Raw genomic sequence first — 15,421 nt, forward strand, 5'->3', positions numbered from 1 at the left:
CTGAGAATTTAGTCAATACATTTTACAACTTGTGGTTGGTTTTAGAACAATCCCTGCACCCAGCTGGGACTGGGGTTCCAACTTTCCGCCACAGCCAAGTGCTTGGAACGCAATAGGATTTTTAAACTGTGAACTTAAGGGACGCCTGGGTGGCTCAGTCGGTTAAGCGTCTGCCTTCGGCTCGGGTCATGATCCCAGGGTCCTGGGATCAAGTCCCGCATCGGGCTCCCTGCTCCACGGGGAGCCTGCTTCTCCCTCTGCCTCTGTCTCTCATGAATAAATAAAAAATAAAATAAAATCTTTAAACTGTGAAGTTAAGTTAGGGTGGGGAAGCGTTGGGTGGAAGAGCCAACGCTGTCAATAGTCAAAGATCAAAATGGAGCCAGGTGACTCTTAAGGGTCTGTATTTGTAAAGAAGGGTCGCAGTTCCACGAGTGGCCCCTCAGCATTACCCTCCAATGTAAAAATCCCTGGAGAGAACGAGTTTCAACTGGTGTTCCACAGACACCTCACCTCTGGTGGCCAGCTGTCACTCCCGAGGGAGGGAGGGTGGGTCTCGCAACCTGTCCAATCAGGGGAGACGTCAGGGCAGGTGGGTGGGGCGACGCTCCGCAGGCGCTCAGCGGGAGGCTTCTGGCTCCCGCCATTGTTGGGATCGCGGGGGTCCCTGCGCTTAAAACTTCCGCCTCGCTTTGCCCGGGATTCTGTCTTGCTTAGACCTGTCCCTTCCCCGAAATCGTAGGTAGAACGCCGGGAGACCCAGGAAAGCTAGAAATGGTGAGTGTGCAGGCCCGGCCTTCCAGAGAGGGAGGCGGAGTGCTGGTTGGAACCGGCCTGAGATGGCCGAGGCGCGAGCTGGCCTCGAAGTCTGTGACTCGAGCCCGTCGGTGGCGCCGCTCCGACCTCAGTCCCCTCCGGCGCGCGGCGTGGGGGCTGGGCCGGCAGCCGGGATCCCGGCGTCCTGTCCCGTCCCTGCGCGCGGCAACTTCGGCCCTCGAGTCTGTGGACAGCTCTGCGCCCGCAGCTCCGCGTCTCCCCGGATTGCGCGGTGACCCCCGGTGACAGGGGACGATCGTGACTGGCTCTCTGGAATTCGTGCGCGGGAGGTGCCATGGTCTGCGGGGCCTCCATTCCCTCCTTTCTCTTCGGAGGGGACCCGTTTTCTCCTGGGTTTTCCAAAATGGTGGGAAACCGAGGGAAATCCACGATCCTGTCGCGGCACCCTCGCCCCCCTCCACCCCGCGCCCAGCTCTCCCTAGGAGTGCCAGTCGTTGCGTAAATTTCCAGATCCCTCCTGGCCCACTTCCCATCTCCAGTTCACAGCGTCACTAGGAACTACTCGTCCTTCATGGTGCATTTCAGACAGACCCAGTATTTCAATTATTTATCTTTTTTTCCCCCCGCTGTCAATGGATGGCGCTTTTAAACGGGGATGGCGTTTTTAAACGGGTTTAGTTTTTGTCCCTGGATATTTTACGGAAGAGAAAAGTAGCGAATAACCCCCTGGAACAACGTTGTATGAAATCCTTGTGCCCCTCCTCCCAGGATCTTTCCTGGGCACAGACATCCTATGGGAAGTCCTTTGGCTGGAGGTTCCTCTTTGAAACTTTCTTGGGTGACCTGTCCTGTCAGCATGGCCTCTCCCTCAGTTTGTCACCTTTAAACGATTTATTCAATTAACTTCAGTCCAAATTTTTCAATGAATAAAAATTTATTTAATCCACACATCGTGAAAAACAGTGTAAAATATTTCCAGAGTCAAGAAAGGGGTGAGTTCAGGGCAAAAAAAAAAATTCTAGTATCACCCTGCAGGTATTATTTTTTACTTTTTTCCTCCCTTGAGTGTGTTACTGATATTCTGAGGTCTGTTCTTAAATTGGGGATGAGTTCCAATGGATTTCCAAGGCTTAGACTTGCAGACCCGTAGTGTTCAACTATGACTAGTAGTTTATAAAACAATTTGTTCTCCTGTTAATAATGAACAGCTTATTATTTATTTATTTTTGTGAATGCAGTCCATACTTGTGAGGTTTCTTGTTGAGCCAGTAAAGTGCCTTACAATTTTTTTCCTTCCTTTTCACATAAACACTGGGTCTGAGTGGTTTGCTGGATTGTTCAAACACTGGGTTTACGTCATTTAAGATATCACTGGTGGTGCAAAGCAATGTCAGTGGCAGGCAGAGGCCTCAGGACGTGTCTCTAAGCTCTCGCCCCCTTGAGCCTTCAAGGGGAAGTATATAATGCCAAGTTTTTCTTCCTGGATAGCCTCGCCTACAGGTGTGTGTTCATTCCTCTGGCTGCTCAGGTGTCCGTATCATTCTTTCCATGTACTGACCCACAACAGGGCTTCTATCTCCACCAGGAGTGTCTAGAAGGTAGGGCTTGAGCTCATGACCCCAAGATCAGGAGTCACATATTCTACCCACTGAGCCAGCCAGATGCCCCTGGAATGTTCTGAATGTGGCTTTCCTTCTGTCCTGTGGGAAGCAGGCTGCTCATACGTGCGGATTCTAATATTTCTTGATCTTGGGTTCCGTTACTGAGCCCTTTGGCTCCAGTTTCTTTTAGCACTTGAGCTCTGAAATTGTGAGTTGATTGAGAGATACAATGGGAGGAAAACAAGAAAATTGTGGAACTAAGTAGAATTTGTGTTCTCTTTAGGCAGGAGAACCTCAAGACGTGAGAGGCACTCAATTAAGTTTTCTTAAGGTCATTTTTTATTTTTGGATCAATTAGTGCATGTCCATGCCCCTAGAGAATGCTGACATTCAACAGGCTAAAGCAGTTGAATTCCTGTTTTGTTTTGTTTTTTTTTTAAAGATTTTATTTATTTGACAGAGAGAGACACAGTGAGAGAGGGAACACAAGCAGGGGGAGTGGGAGAGGGAGAAGCAGGCTTCCCGCAGAGCAGGGAGCCCGATGCGGGGCTCGATCCCAGGACCCCGGGATCACGACCTGAGCCGAAGGCAGACGCCTAACGACTGAGCCACCCAGGCGCCCCATTGAATTCCTGTTTTAATTGATGTGAGGAAAACTGCCCAAAGCTTATGTAAATATATGAAAATCCAGTACATGTAAGGAGCTGAACTCAAACACCTAATGTAGGTAATATGCTACTTATTCCTGGAAAATACCGTGTGTGTGATATAGGGGAAGGACAAACTGTGATGCCCCATGTCCTGCTAGTTAGACATTTGAAAATTTTCATAAACCATACAAATGGTTTACACTTTTGTAACCTTTAGTGTTTAAAGGAATTATATCTTAAAATGGTTTCCTGTGTACAAAGTTAAAATGAAATCAAGACTGTTAAATACTTTAATATACATAAATTCGTGTGTGTGTATATATATATATACATATATATATATATTTTAAAGATTTTATTTATTCCAGAGAGAGAGGGGGAAGGAACAGAGGGAAAGAGACAAGCCAACTCCACGCTGAGCGCAGAGCCTGATGCGTGCCTAGATTCCAGGACCCTGAGATCACAACCTGAGCCAAAACCAAGAGTTGGACACTTAACTGACTGAGCCACCCAGGCACCCCAAATTTATATATATTTTAAAAATAAATTTGTGAGATAGGGAGTGTAACTTAAGAAAATCACCGTGAACATATCCTAGTTCCTTCCAGCACTGTTAAGCCCAGCCACCACCAAGTACACAGTTTTGATAATTTCTTGAGCCTCCGATATCCAACAAGCAATTGTGAGTGCATATTATTCTTGCTGATGTTTGTCCTTGTAATGAGCAGTCAGACTTTGCATTTTTGGATGTTTGAGTGCTGACAGGTAAAGCCTCACCTCCCCCCTCTGCCCCCCCCCCCTTGTGCTCCCAGCTAGACAAGCCGATGAGAAAGCCTGGGTGGTCTCTCCTCTAGAGCAGGCAGGAGATTCCAACCAGAAGAGCCCCTGCCTGTGTGCAGAACTCTTGCCCCTGCCCCACTCCCTAACCCCAATGAACTCCTTACCCAGCCAGTCTCTTCTTCTTTCTTTTGAAGCCATTTCAGAACTGCCTGAGAGGCAGCCTTGCCCTGAGACCTCTGTTACGTGAGTCCTAAGCCTTTTCCTACTGTCTAGGTGCCTGTGTGTGTTGTTGGGGGCTACAGCGCCGTCCCCCTTAACTTCCGAACCACTTCTCAGCAGGTGGCCATGACCGTTGATGCCATGAGGAGCATGTACACATGCGACCACCCTTCCATGGATCTGTTTTCTCTCGCTTTAAGTTGCTCACCTGCTCCGCTGCCTCATGGTGGCATGGACTGCTGGGGGCTGGGAGCTCGTGCTGTGCCCTGTGCTGTCCTGTGTTGCATTGGTGACCTAGCAAGCCTCAGTTTTAGATTGAGCCAACCAAAGTTGGCAGTTGTGAGAATTTCTAGGCTTTAGGGAGCAGGACTGTTGGATTGGGGCCCTCCTTACAGTGGTCCTGCATCGATGTCTTTGCTGGTTTCTCTCCCTGTGTTAGAGTGAAGCTGTGACAGAGGCTGGGTTGGCCCCTGTACACCCTATGGAAACAGGTGGCCTCATTCAAAGGTCACTCCTGGGAGAGCAGACATTTGAAAAGAGAAAGAAGAAAGAGAGAGTGAAAGGCAGCCCATAAGTGGTGGGCTGAGTCCACACTCTGAACACCAGATAGTTGAATGGGACCTTTGAGTATCTCTGCTGCTCCTGCCCCTGCCTCTTCTGCAAGAAGTATCCTGACTCTGTGGATTTTTGGGGACAACATCCATGGCTCCCTGTGGCACAGCAAAGGGATTAGTCCAAAGCTGACTTAAGCTCCTTGTCCTTAAATCCATTAAAACAACCAGGTATCACGGGGAAGGCTCCTAACCCTGAGGGCCCTGATTTGAGACTCTTAGGAGGAAACCATTTATAAATACCAGGGTAGAGAGGCACCCCCCTGCCAAAGTATATCCAGGGACAAAGAAAAGAGGGATACTCAAGGATGGGACTAATAGATAAAATACTGAAACAAAGGACCACAATTTAACCGAATTGGAAATCCAAAATGTACAAAAAGAATTTATACAACAAAAAGAATTTATACAGCAGATAAGAATGCACTGCTAGACTTTTCAGCCTATACAGCATAAGTTCTGGATTAATTTTGCTATCTGATGTAATTCATTAACTCAGAAACCATTTAACAATCAATGAATACTAGGTCTCAAATTATAGTTATACCTAGGATCCCACTACTTTTTTTTTTTTTTTTTTAGATTTTATTTATTTATTTGAGAGAGAGAATGAGATAGCATGAGAGGGGGGAGGGTCAGAGGGAGAAGCAGGGAGGGCCGAGCAGGGAGCCCGATGCGGGACTCAATCCTGTGACTCCAGGATCATGACCTGAGCCGAAGGCAGTCGCTTAACCAACTGAGCCACCCAGGCGCCCGGATCCCACTACATTTAAGCAGGGTACCTTTGATGGTCTCACCGGTCACTGAATAGGATATAGGGGACAAACAGCACAGCTGTTTCTTCTTCTTCTTCTTTTTTTTAAGATTTTATTTATTTGACAGAGAGAGACACAGTGAGAGAGGGAACACAAGCAGGGGGAGTGGGAGAGGGAGAAGCAGGCTTCCCGCGGAGCAGGGAGCCCGATGCAGGGCTCGACCCCAGGACCCTGGGATCATGACCTGAGCCGAAGGCAGACACTTAACGAGCCACCCAGGCGCCCCGCAGCTGTTTCTTCTTGACCATCAGAACTATGGTCCTGAAATTCTCCATGGTCACAGCACTGTCCTAAAATAACCCATAGTGATCTAGGAAGCTCTGAACCAATGATTCATAAATTAAATAAGGCCCTTGCCACTTACAAATTGTCTTCACAAAATGAGACCTCTTGGACTGTACCCTCTAAGTAGAGTGGTTCATATGGCCCGATGTAAATTGCATAGGCCCTTGAATGATTGAAGCCATATACAAAACCTGTTTAGTGAAGGGTTGATTATTCCCAGTGCTTCTCCTTTGAACAGCGAATTTGACTTATTCTTTACCTTGAACGAATGAATGACACCTCACAGTGGATTACGGCTGTGGATTACAGTGGATTACGACTGTGGATTACAGTGAATTACGACTGTGTACACCGTAACTGTGGTCACACCCAATGGACCTCTATACCCAGTCCCCAACTCTATGGAAATTATTGACTCAACCAATCAACAACTGGGTAAATATCCTGCGGTCACAGATTGGGTGGGGTCTGTTCTGTTCAGTGCTTATCTCAACAGCCTCGCAGCTGCAGTGGCCTTCATCTTGAAGGGACACAATACACCTTTCCTGGGTTATCCTCGTGGATCTTCAGCAGTTTTGCCCTCCCACACAGTCACTGAAGGCAAAGATCTGAACTGCATCCTGGTTTCTCCAAGAACACAGGTACCACATTACATTAATGATCTCCTCCTCTGAGGACATGCTAGAGAAGCAAACGTTGAGAAAAGGAGCTAGCAAAATGTGGATAGGGCATTGTCGTGCATAAAATGTGAGGCCTGGTCAACCTTGTTATTTTACTGGAAATTGTTTGATAATCTGACACCCACTCCCTCTCTAACATTATGAGGAAAAAGCTGTTCTCTCTGTCAGCACCCACAACATCTACTATGTTCCGGAGGTAACATACTTCTTGTTTACCAATTTTACTTGAACCCATTTATGCTGTTAATTACAAATGGGTGTCCGTACCTTAAAAGGCTGGAGATTCTTGAGACCGCCACTGAACTGGCCCTGGTAGTGCCCACAGACTTCTTCACTTGGATGCTTCATTGACCTCCTTTCATGCCTCCTGGAGTTACCCATGATGGCCTTGAAAAAGGCTGCTCTTTGACCAGCTTGAGACATGGGGCAAACCTTGGAACTTTGGGATAGCCACACACAGGAGGGCATGGCCCACTCTCTCCTCAGTCTCTTGTAAGATGCCATGGTGCTGGAGGAAGTCCCCCTTTTCCCAGACCCCTGGGTTCTCTGGGAAGCTCCATAGGAGTACCGGAGTGAAAAGCAATGGGAGTTCATAGACTTTAGGTATGAAATCACCACATTCATACATAATGGAGTTTAGGCAGAACTGCTGCTTCTTATGTCTGAATTAGGATCAGACCAGAGGGTCGTCACAACTTACCATACATCAGTGAGTCATCTTAGCACGAGGTGACAATTGACACCATCTTCACCTGTTTACTAGTCTTGAGTGATTCTCTGAGTTGCCACACTGGGGTGAAAGAACGGAATCCTGTGTCTCCATTACCCCCAATATAAATCAAAGTAACACTTGTCTGTATATATATTAAGGCCAGAATACAAGGCCTTGCCAGGACACATACAATCAGTGTCGGAGTCCAGATGGTACTGAAAGTAACAAAGGCAGTCATTTCACTTCTCAAAATACACTGTGCTGGACACTCTAACAAGGCATTCAATGGACGTTTCTCCTCTCTTCCAAGTCTCAGGGTGCAGACGTCATAAAGCACCATAATGGCTTACTGAAATAAGTTGAAATACATTGAAAGATGGTCTGTGCCTGTCATGGGTTAGTTATCAGGTGTGAATATTAATGTGTCCGTCTTTTTCTTTTCCTAGTAGACTTTTTTTTTTTTTTTTAAGAGCAGTTAGGTTTACAGGAAACTTAATCAGAAAGTACAGAGACTTCCCACATAACCCCTCTGCCTGGACACAGTTTGTTCTATATTTTATATCTTGTATTGTTGTAATACATAGGTTACATTTGTTGAACCAACTTTGATGCATGAAAGTCCATATATTAAGGTTGACTCTGTGTTATATAATCTAAGGTCCTCAGCTAATATGAAATGATTTGTCTCCATCATTTTTGTATCCTATAGAATACTTTCACTCTCCTGAAAATCTCCTGTTCTCTACCTAGTTATTCACCCTCCTTCCCACCCCAAAGGCCAGGTTACCAAAGATCTTTTGATGCTTTTTAATTTTCTCTTTTCTGGGAAATGCCCTATGCTTGGAATCATAGTGTGTAGCCTTGTTATATTGTCTTCTTTCACTTAGAATATGATTTTAAAATGTTCTCATGTCTTTTCACTTGATAACCTCATTTCTTTCATCACTGTAGAGTATTTCATCCAGGGGATATACCAGTGATTTTTTTTTATCAGTTTGCCTATTGTAATTATCTTGGTTCCATGTAAGTCATGACAAGTGTGCATAAAGCTCCTATAAACATTCACATGTAGGATTTTTATGAACATAAGTTTTAAATTCATTTGTGTACATTTGAAACACGTAATTACTGCATGGTATGGTAAATGTAGCCTTAGTGTTAAGAAACTGCTTTTCTTCCAAAGTATACCATTTTCCGTTTCCACCAGCGATGACGGTTTGATGTTCTCATGATGTTTAGCCATTCTAATAAGCAGCTGGTGACATCTCATTGTTCTTTTTATGTGCAATTTCCTAATGAGATATGATTTTGAAATTGTTTTCATGTGCTTATTTACTCTCTATATCACTGATGAGGTTTGTGTTCAGATATTTTCCCATCTTTATTTGGATTGTTTCTTTTTGTTGCATTTTAAGAATATTTTGCTTGTGTTCAATACCAGTCCTTTATCAGATAAGTGATTTGGAAAGATTTTCTGCCAGACTATGGCTTGTGTTTTCATTCTGTTAACTTCTGTTTCACTGAGTAGTTTTTCATTGTAATGAAAACTTTTTTCTTTTTTTAAAGAAATTAATCATCAAATACCACATCACAAGGATTTTCTCCTATTTTTTCTTTTAGGAGTGTTGAAATTACACAATCTACACTAAGATCTGTGATCAAATTTGAGTTAATTTTTGTGAAAGGTGTGAAGTCTGTAGATTTAAAACTTTTTTTTGCATGTGGATGTCCAGCTTTTTGACATTATTTGTTGAAAAGACTGTTTCCATTGAGTTACCTTTGGTTCTTTGTCAAAGATGAGTTCACTATATTTGTGTAGATCTGTAGGAAAGCAATAGCCTTTTCAGTATTAACTTTATATGTGTGTGTATATATATATATATATATATTAAGATTTTATTCATCCATCTGACAGAGAGAGAGAGCACAGGGGGAGCGGCAGGCAGAGGGAGAGGGAGAAGCAGGCTCTCCATTGAGCAAGGAGCCTGATGTGGGGCTTCATCCCAGGACCCTGGGATCATGACCTGAGCCAAAGGCAGACATTTAACCAGCTGAGCCACCCAGGCACCCCAACTTTTTACATACTTATTTTTAATTTTTTGAAGTAGGCCCCATGCTCAGTTTGGGGCTTGAACTCACTACCCTAAGATCAAGTGTTGCACACTCTACTAACTGAGCCAGCCAGGCACCCCAATATTAACTTTTTTAAAAAAGATTTTATTTATTTATTTGAGAGAGAGAATGCACACGTGAGAGAGCACAAGTTGGGGGAGGGGCAGAGGGAAAAGGAGAAGCCTACTTCCTGCTGAGCAGGGGGCCTGATGTGGGGCTTGGTCCCAGGACCCTGGGATCACGACCTGAGCTGAAGCCAGACACCTGACTGAGCCACCCAGGTGCCCCTTAACTTTTAAATTTATTTTTTAGAAAGATTTATTTATTTTAGAGAGAGAGAGAGAGAGAGTGCAAGGGAGGGGAGGGGAGGGGTAGAGGGAGAAAAGCAGGCTCCCTGCTGAGCGTGGAGCCCCACGGGCCTGATCCCATGACCCTGTAATCACAACCTGAGCGGAAACCAAGAGTTGGATGGACACTCAGCCAACTGAGCCACCCAGGCTCCCCTAGCTTTTTATCTTTTTTTTTTTCCTCTTGGTTCATGGGGTTTTCTTTGTTATTTGGGATTTTTTTGACATTTTATCAATTGACAATCTTGTCATGATACAAAGACAGTTTTATTTCTTGCTTCCCCAAATGTATACCTTTGATTTTTCATTATTTACCTTTTATTCCCCTTGTCTGAATGCATTAGCTAAGAATTCCAGTATAATGTCATCTAAGTGTCGTGAGAGGGGACATTCTTGCCTTCATCCTGAGGTTACCAGAAAGCATGTAGTTTTTTCAGAATAGTTCACTTATATTAAATAACATCCCAGTTGATGTAGAGGTACATGGGGTCAGTGGGGAGGTATTCTCTTACCTCAGTGATTTGCTCTCAATCTTTTAGTGGGCCCTTGTCCCTGGGCTTGACTTACTGTGATATAATGAGAAAGATATACAGTAAGTGTCCTCAGTTCCTAGCAAAAATCCTTTTGAATCCCTTGAGATTACTTGAGTGTTAATGGTGAAAGTGTGTTTTGTTTAATGAAGCAACTCTTGGCCACTTACTAGGTAGCTTTTATGATGGGGTTTTGGATACCTGAAATAGCAAGCCTTTTTTTTTTTTTTTAAAGATTTATTTATTTATTTATTTGAGAGGAAGAGAGAGCGAGGAGGAGCAGGGGGAGGGGCAGAGGGAGAGGGAGAAGCAGACTCCCCGCTGAGCAGGGAGCCTGAGTGGGGCTAGATCCCAGGACCCTGGGATCATGACCTGAGCCAAAGTCAGACGTTTAATCAACTGAGCCACCCAGGTGCCCCCTGAAATAGCAAGCTTTGATTAAATGTTTAGAATGTTGAGCTGCAGCTCCCAGCTGCTGGGTATAGGACAGGGGCTGGAAATTGAGTTAATCACCAATGGCCAATGATTTAGTAAATTGTGTCCATGTAATGAAACCTCCATCAGAATTCTTTTTTTTTTTTTTTTAAAGATTTTATTTATTTGCGAGAGAGAGAATGAGACACAGAGAGCATGAGAGGGAGGAGGGTCAGAGGGAGAAGCAGACTCCCTGCCGAGCAGGGAGCCCGATGTGGGACTCGATCCCGGGACTCCAGGGTCATGACCTGAGCCGAAGGCAGTCGCTTAACCAACTGAGCCACCCAGGCGCCCCCATCAGAACTCTTAAAGACAGGATTCTGACAGTTTGTGCATTGGTGAATCCATCCAAGTGCTGGGAGGTTGGTGTGTCCATAGCGAGGTAGGAACTCTGCACATCCCCTTCTCCATTACCCTTACCCATACCACCAACTTAACTCGTCCTATGCATTGCAACTTTTCTCTGTTCCTGCGTTGTATGCTTTACAGTAAACTGGTAATGGTAAATAAAGCATTTTGCTAAGTTTCTCAAAATCATTTCAGTAAATTAACAAGACAGAGTGTGGAGGGAATCTGAATTTGTAGTTGGCTGTTGAAATAGTAAACTTGGCTCCCCATTTGTAGCTGGTATCACAAATAGGGGCAGTGTTGGGACTGACTTCTTAAACTATGAATCTGACTTAAATTCTGGGTAGTTTATGTTAGAAGTGAACTGTTGGACACCTTTTTGGTGACATAGAATTGGAGAAGTGGCTTTGGAACAAATACCACATATTTGCTCAGGAGTGAGCAAACCCTATCATCCTTACAATGCCCCACCTTTGGAACAGGAAGGAAAGAAATACCTTTGTCCCCCCAGTTTACTTAGGCTCTGGAAATCATATGTGAACTACTTATAAATCGAGTATAGGTCTTCAGTGGTCCATCTCACCCATCCTATATACATATATATGGGATTATTTAGGACTCAGTGGCCTTTGAGGATGTGACTATAAAGTTCACCATGGAGGAGTGGGCTCTCCTGGATCCGTCCCAGAAGAAACTCTACAGAGATGTGATGCAGGAAACCTTCAGGAACCTGGCCTCAATAGGTAGGAATGACAACATTCTTACTTACTAAATCAATTAGAGATCCAATGTAACTTGCTATTTCAAGGGAAAAAAATGGAAAGGGAATATTTTCATTAATAAACCTGCCATGGTCACAACTCATCATGGACCTAGAATTCTAACAATTTTTCTATAAATTTTTATAATATATACTGCTTTTTCCTAGTGTGTATTTCAGAAGAAAAATGGGAAATCCATGACAGTGAAGATCAGAATGAAAATCGTGGGACAGATCTAAGGTGAGTAGCATTCTCATGAGAAAACAAGGTTTCATTAGAGAATCTAGAGATGTCATGAAATTTTAAAAACAAGCAAATAGGGGCGCCTGGGTGGCTCAGTCTTTAGGCATCTGCCTTCAGCTCGGGTCATGATCCCAGGGTCCTGGGATCGAGCCCCGCGTCGGGCTCGCTCCTCAGTGGGAAGCCTGCTTCTCCCTCTCCCACTCCCGCTGCTTGTGTTCCCTCTCTCGCTGTCACAGTCTCTGTCAATAAATTTAAAAAAAAAAAAATCTTTTTTTAAAAATATATTTTATTTATTTGAGCCAAAGGCAGACGCTTTACCTGAGCCAAAGGCAGACGCTTTACCTGAGCCAAAGGCAGACGCTTAACGACTGAGCCACCCAGGCGCTCCTAAAAAAAAAAAAAAAATCTTAAAAAAAAACAAGCAAATAAATCAGCCCAGCTTTAAATTCATTGATCCTTAGGATATTTTCACCAAAAGTTTTTTCTCACATGTGACCGAGATGTACAGTTTCTGAAAAACAGTATATCTGGAAACTGCATGTAGAAATAGTATTTATGAATATTACTGTTTTGATAATAGCTAAGATGGAGCCCTGTTGTAAAGCTGTCAGTATGTTCATTTTCAAACAATCAAAATATGCAGAAAACCTACATTTTCCTTGAAGGTGGTAAAAAAATCACTGTCATAATTAATAAATAACAAAATAAATAACAAAGCTATTAATATGTTTCCCATTTTTTACAGCAGTCAAATGGTAGAAAGGCTCTGTAAAAGTAAAGAATGTAGTCAGTATGAAGAAATCTTCAGCCAGATTCCATATCGTAATCAGAAGAAGAAAAGTCCTACTGGAATAAAACTACCTAAATGCACTTTGTGTGGACAAGTCTTCATGTATCATTCATCCTTTAACAAGCACATGAGATCTCACATTGGCCACAAACCATATGAGTATCAGGAATGTGAAGAGAAGCCTTATAAATGTAAGGAATGTGGGAAATCCTTCAAGCATCGCCAATCCATTCGAATGCATGAAAGGACACACACCGGACAGAGGCCCTATGAATGTAAACACTGTGGGAAAGCTTTTATTTGTCACAATTACTTTCAAATTCATGAAAGGGCACACAGTGGGGAAAAGCCCTACAAGTGTACAAAATGTAGTAAAACCTTTAGTTACTCAAGTAACTTACGTAAACATGAAAGGACTCATATTGGAGAGAAACCTAGTGAATGTGAGCAATGTGGTAAAGCTTTCAGTTGTCTCAGGTCCTTTCGAATACACGAAAGGATACACAGTGCCAAAAAGCCTAAGGAATGTACAAAATGTGGTAAAACCTTCAGTTATTCAAGTAATTTACGTAAACATGAGAGAAGTCATAATGGGGAGAAACCCTATGAATGTAAGGAAGGTGGGAAAGCCTTGCATTCTCTTACCAAATTTCGACGATACATGATCAAGCAAAGTGGAGATGGACTCTATAAATGTAAGGAGTGTGGGAAAGCCTTCAGGTGTCCCAAAAATTGTCGTAGTCATGAAATGACACACAGTGGAGTAAAGCCCTATGAATGTAAGGAATGTGGTAAAGCTTTCAGTTCTCCCAGGTCCCTTGGAAAACACAGAAGAATTCATACTGCAAGGAAGCCTCATGCATGTAAGGAATGTGGTAAAGCTTTCCGTTATCCCAGTTCCCTTCGAAATCATGAAAGAACTCATACTGGGGAGAAACCTTATAAGTGTAAGGAATGTGGGAAAGCTTTCAGTTGTCCCAATTACTTTCGAATTCATGAAAGAACTCACACCGGAGTCAAGCCATATGAATGTAAGCAATGTGGAAAAGCTTTCAGTTGTCCCCAGTCCTTTCGAATACACGAAAAGACACATAGTGCAGAAAAACCCTTTGAATGTACAAAATGTGGTAAAGTTTTCAGATATTCAAGTAACTTACGCAAACATGAGAGATCTCATACTGATGACAAACGCTATGAATGTAAACTATGTGGTAAGGCCTTCAGCAGTCACTATTATGTGCAAAAACATGAAAGAACTCACACTGGAGAAAAGCCTTATGAATGTAAGGAATGTGGGAAAGGCTTCATTTTTCGCTCAGGTGTTCGATCACACATGGTAATCCACACTGGAGATGGACCTTACAAATGTAAGAAATGTAAGAAAGCATTTATTTCTCCCAGTTCATTACGAACGCATGAAAGAACTCACACTGGAGAGAAACCTTATCAATGTAAAACTTGTTGTAAAGGCTTCAGTCTTGTTAATTCTTTACGAAATCATGAAAGAACTCATGTGAAAGAAAGTCTGTGAAAATAAGGAATGTAAGAAAGCTGTCATCTGTTGTATAGTCTTTCATGCATGCTGGAGAGAAATTACAGAAATGTACGGAATGTAGGAAAGCCTGTTTTTTTCAGAACTTACCAAAAAAGTCAGTGGAGAGAATTCCATTGGTGGTAAACAATGTAGGAAATCTTCATTTGTCTCACATCACGGAAAAACCAGGTTAGATTATTCACTGAATTCATACTATAGAGCTAACAAAAACTATAATTTTTACAGATATTTTCAAGGTAGTGTGGAAATTATATGGGAAAGAAATAAGTAATATGGGTAAGCTTTGTGAACATGAATTCATGTAGAATACTTCTGAAAATCTACAACATTAAAGAAATGTAATGTTATATGGTCTTTATCAGGTATTCATTCTTAAAGTAATTCTTTGTACCATGGACTTCCACTTACTTTTGCAAGCAGATACTGAAGTGAGATAATTATGTAGGTACTTTTAAAGCGAGAGTTCCTAAGTTTAGAAAGTAAATTTTTCCTTAGTAATATTTTTGTATTCTTATTTTGAAGTCTGTTGGGTCCATGGGTAATTGAAGTATATTTCTAATATGCAAGTAAGTTTAATTTTTATATTTAATATTCTGTAAGGAAAGGAATGTTGAGAAGTAACACTTTCATACTTCCCTTTCCCTGGTGCCCTCCTGTGGGGCAAGTACTCAATATGCTTTAGCCATTATTTCTATATTCTGCATTTCTTTATTATCAGAAAGTTCCCTTCTCATTGGCCTGAAGAGCCTTATTCTGTTTTCCTAAATAGTTGCCATATAGTTGTGAGTATGCAAAGTTCATCATACAGTATATTCTCACATGAATTATTATTTTCTTCTTTTGTCCTTTGTTCTTTGTCATTGGTTATGGCCGGGACTTGGAGTATAGAGTTACATTAAGAACAGAGGCCTGTGTGAGATAGAATAATAAATCTAGAGTTGGAGATGACCCTCCTTGGTGCTGTTAATGTCAAAGTCAGTAATGTGAACTACTGTTCCTAGAATCTGTTGCATTTATGGTTTCATGTTAGAATTCACCAAAGCCTAATGTACATGAAACTTGGAATACAGAAGTGAAATAGGATTAAGCACATTTCTCAGCCACCTGTAGAGAGGTAGGTAGAAGCATACA

General features: G+C 42.9%; 1 protein-coding gene across 4 annotated transcripts; it reads left to right on the forward strand.

Moving 5' to 3' along the window:
- Positions 1 to 607: 607 nt before the first annotated feature.
- Positions 608 to 14,637, forward strand: LOC118004963 (zinc finger protein 709-like). Of its 4 annotated transcripts, none has more exons than XM_034996555.1 (4): positions 608 to 777; positions 11,558 to 11,684; positions 11,870 to 11,942; positions 12,691 to 14,637. In XM_034996555.1, the coding sequence occupies exons 1-4, from the start codon at positions 775 to 777 to the stop codon at positions 14,264 to 14,266; spliced, it is 1,779 nt and encodes a 592-aa protein (XP_034852446.1). In that variant the 5' UTR covers positions 608 to 774; the 3' UTR covers positions 14,267 to 14,637. The 4 variants fall into 4 exon arrangements, with proteins under 4 accessions (XP_034852446.1, XP_034852447.1, XP_034852444.1 ...); XM_034996553.1 differs by lacking the exon at positions 608 to 777 and adding an exon at positions 5,613 to 6,379 and having other exon boundaries at positions 12,694 to 14,637; XM_034996552.1 differs by lacking the exon at positions 608 to 777 and adding an exon at positions 5,614 to 6,379.
- The last annotated feature ends 784 nt before the right edge of the window (positions 14,638 to 15,421 follow it).

The sequence above is a fragment of the Mirounga leonina genome, unplaced genomic scaffold, assembly GCF_011800145.1.
Source record: "Mirounga leonina isolate KUSES-001 unplaced genomic scaffold, KU_Mleo_1.0 Mir_94, whole genome shotgun sequence".
Lineage (NCBI taxonomy): Eukaryota > Metazoa > Chordata > Mammalia > Carnivora > Phocidae > Mirounga > Mirounga leonina.

What these genes read in the sequence shown, in the direction of transcription:
- LOC118004963 (XM_034996552.1), top strand. Translation starts at nt 6,140, where the DNA reads ATGGAAATTATTGACTCAACCAATCAACAACTGGGTAAATATCCTGCG. An exon ending in TGGTTTCTCCAAGAACACAG is followed by an intron (nt 6,380 to 11,557) that starts GTACCACATTAC and finishes GGGATTATTTAG; the next exon opens with GACTCAGTGGCCTTTGAGGA. An exon ending in AATCGTGGGACAGATCTAAG is followed by an intron (nt 11,943 to 12,690) that starts GTGAGTAGCATT and finishes CATTTTTTACAG; the next exon opens with CAGTCAAATGGTAGAAAGGC.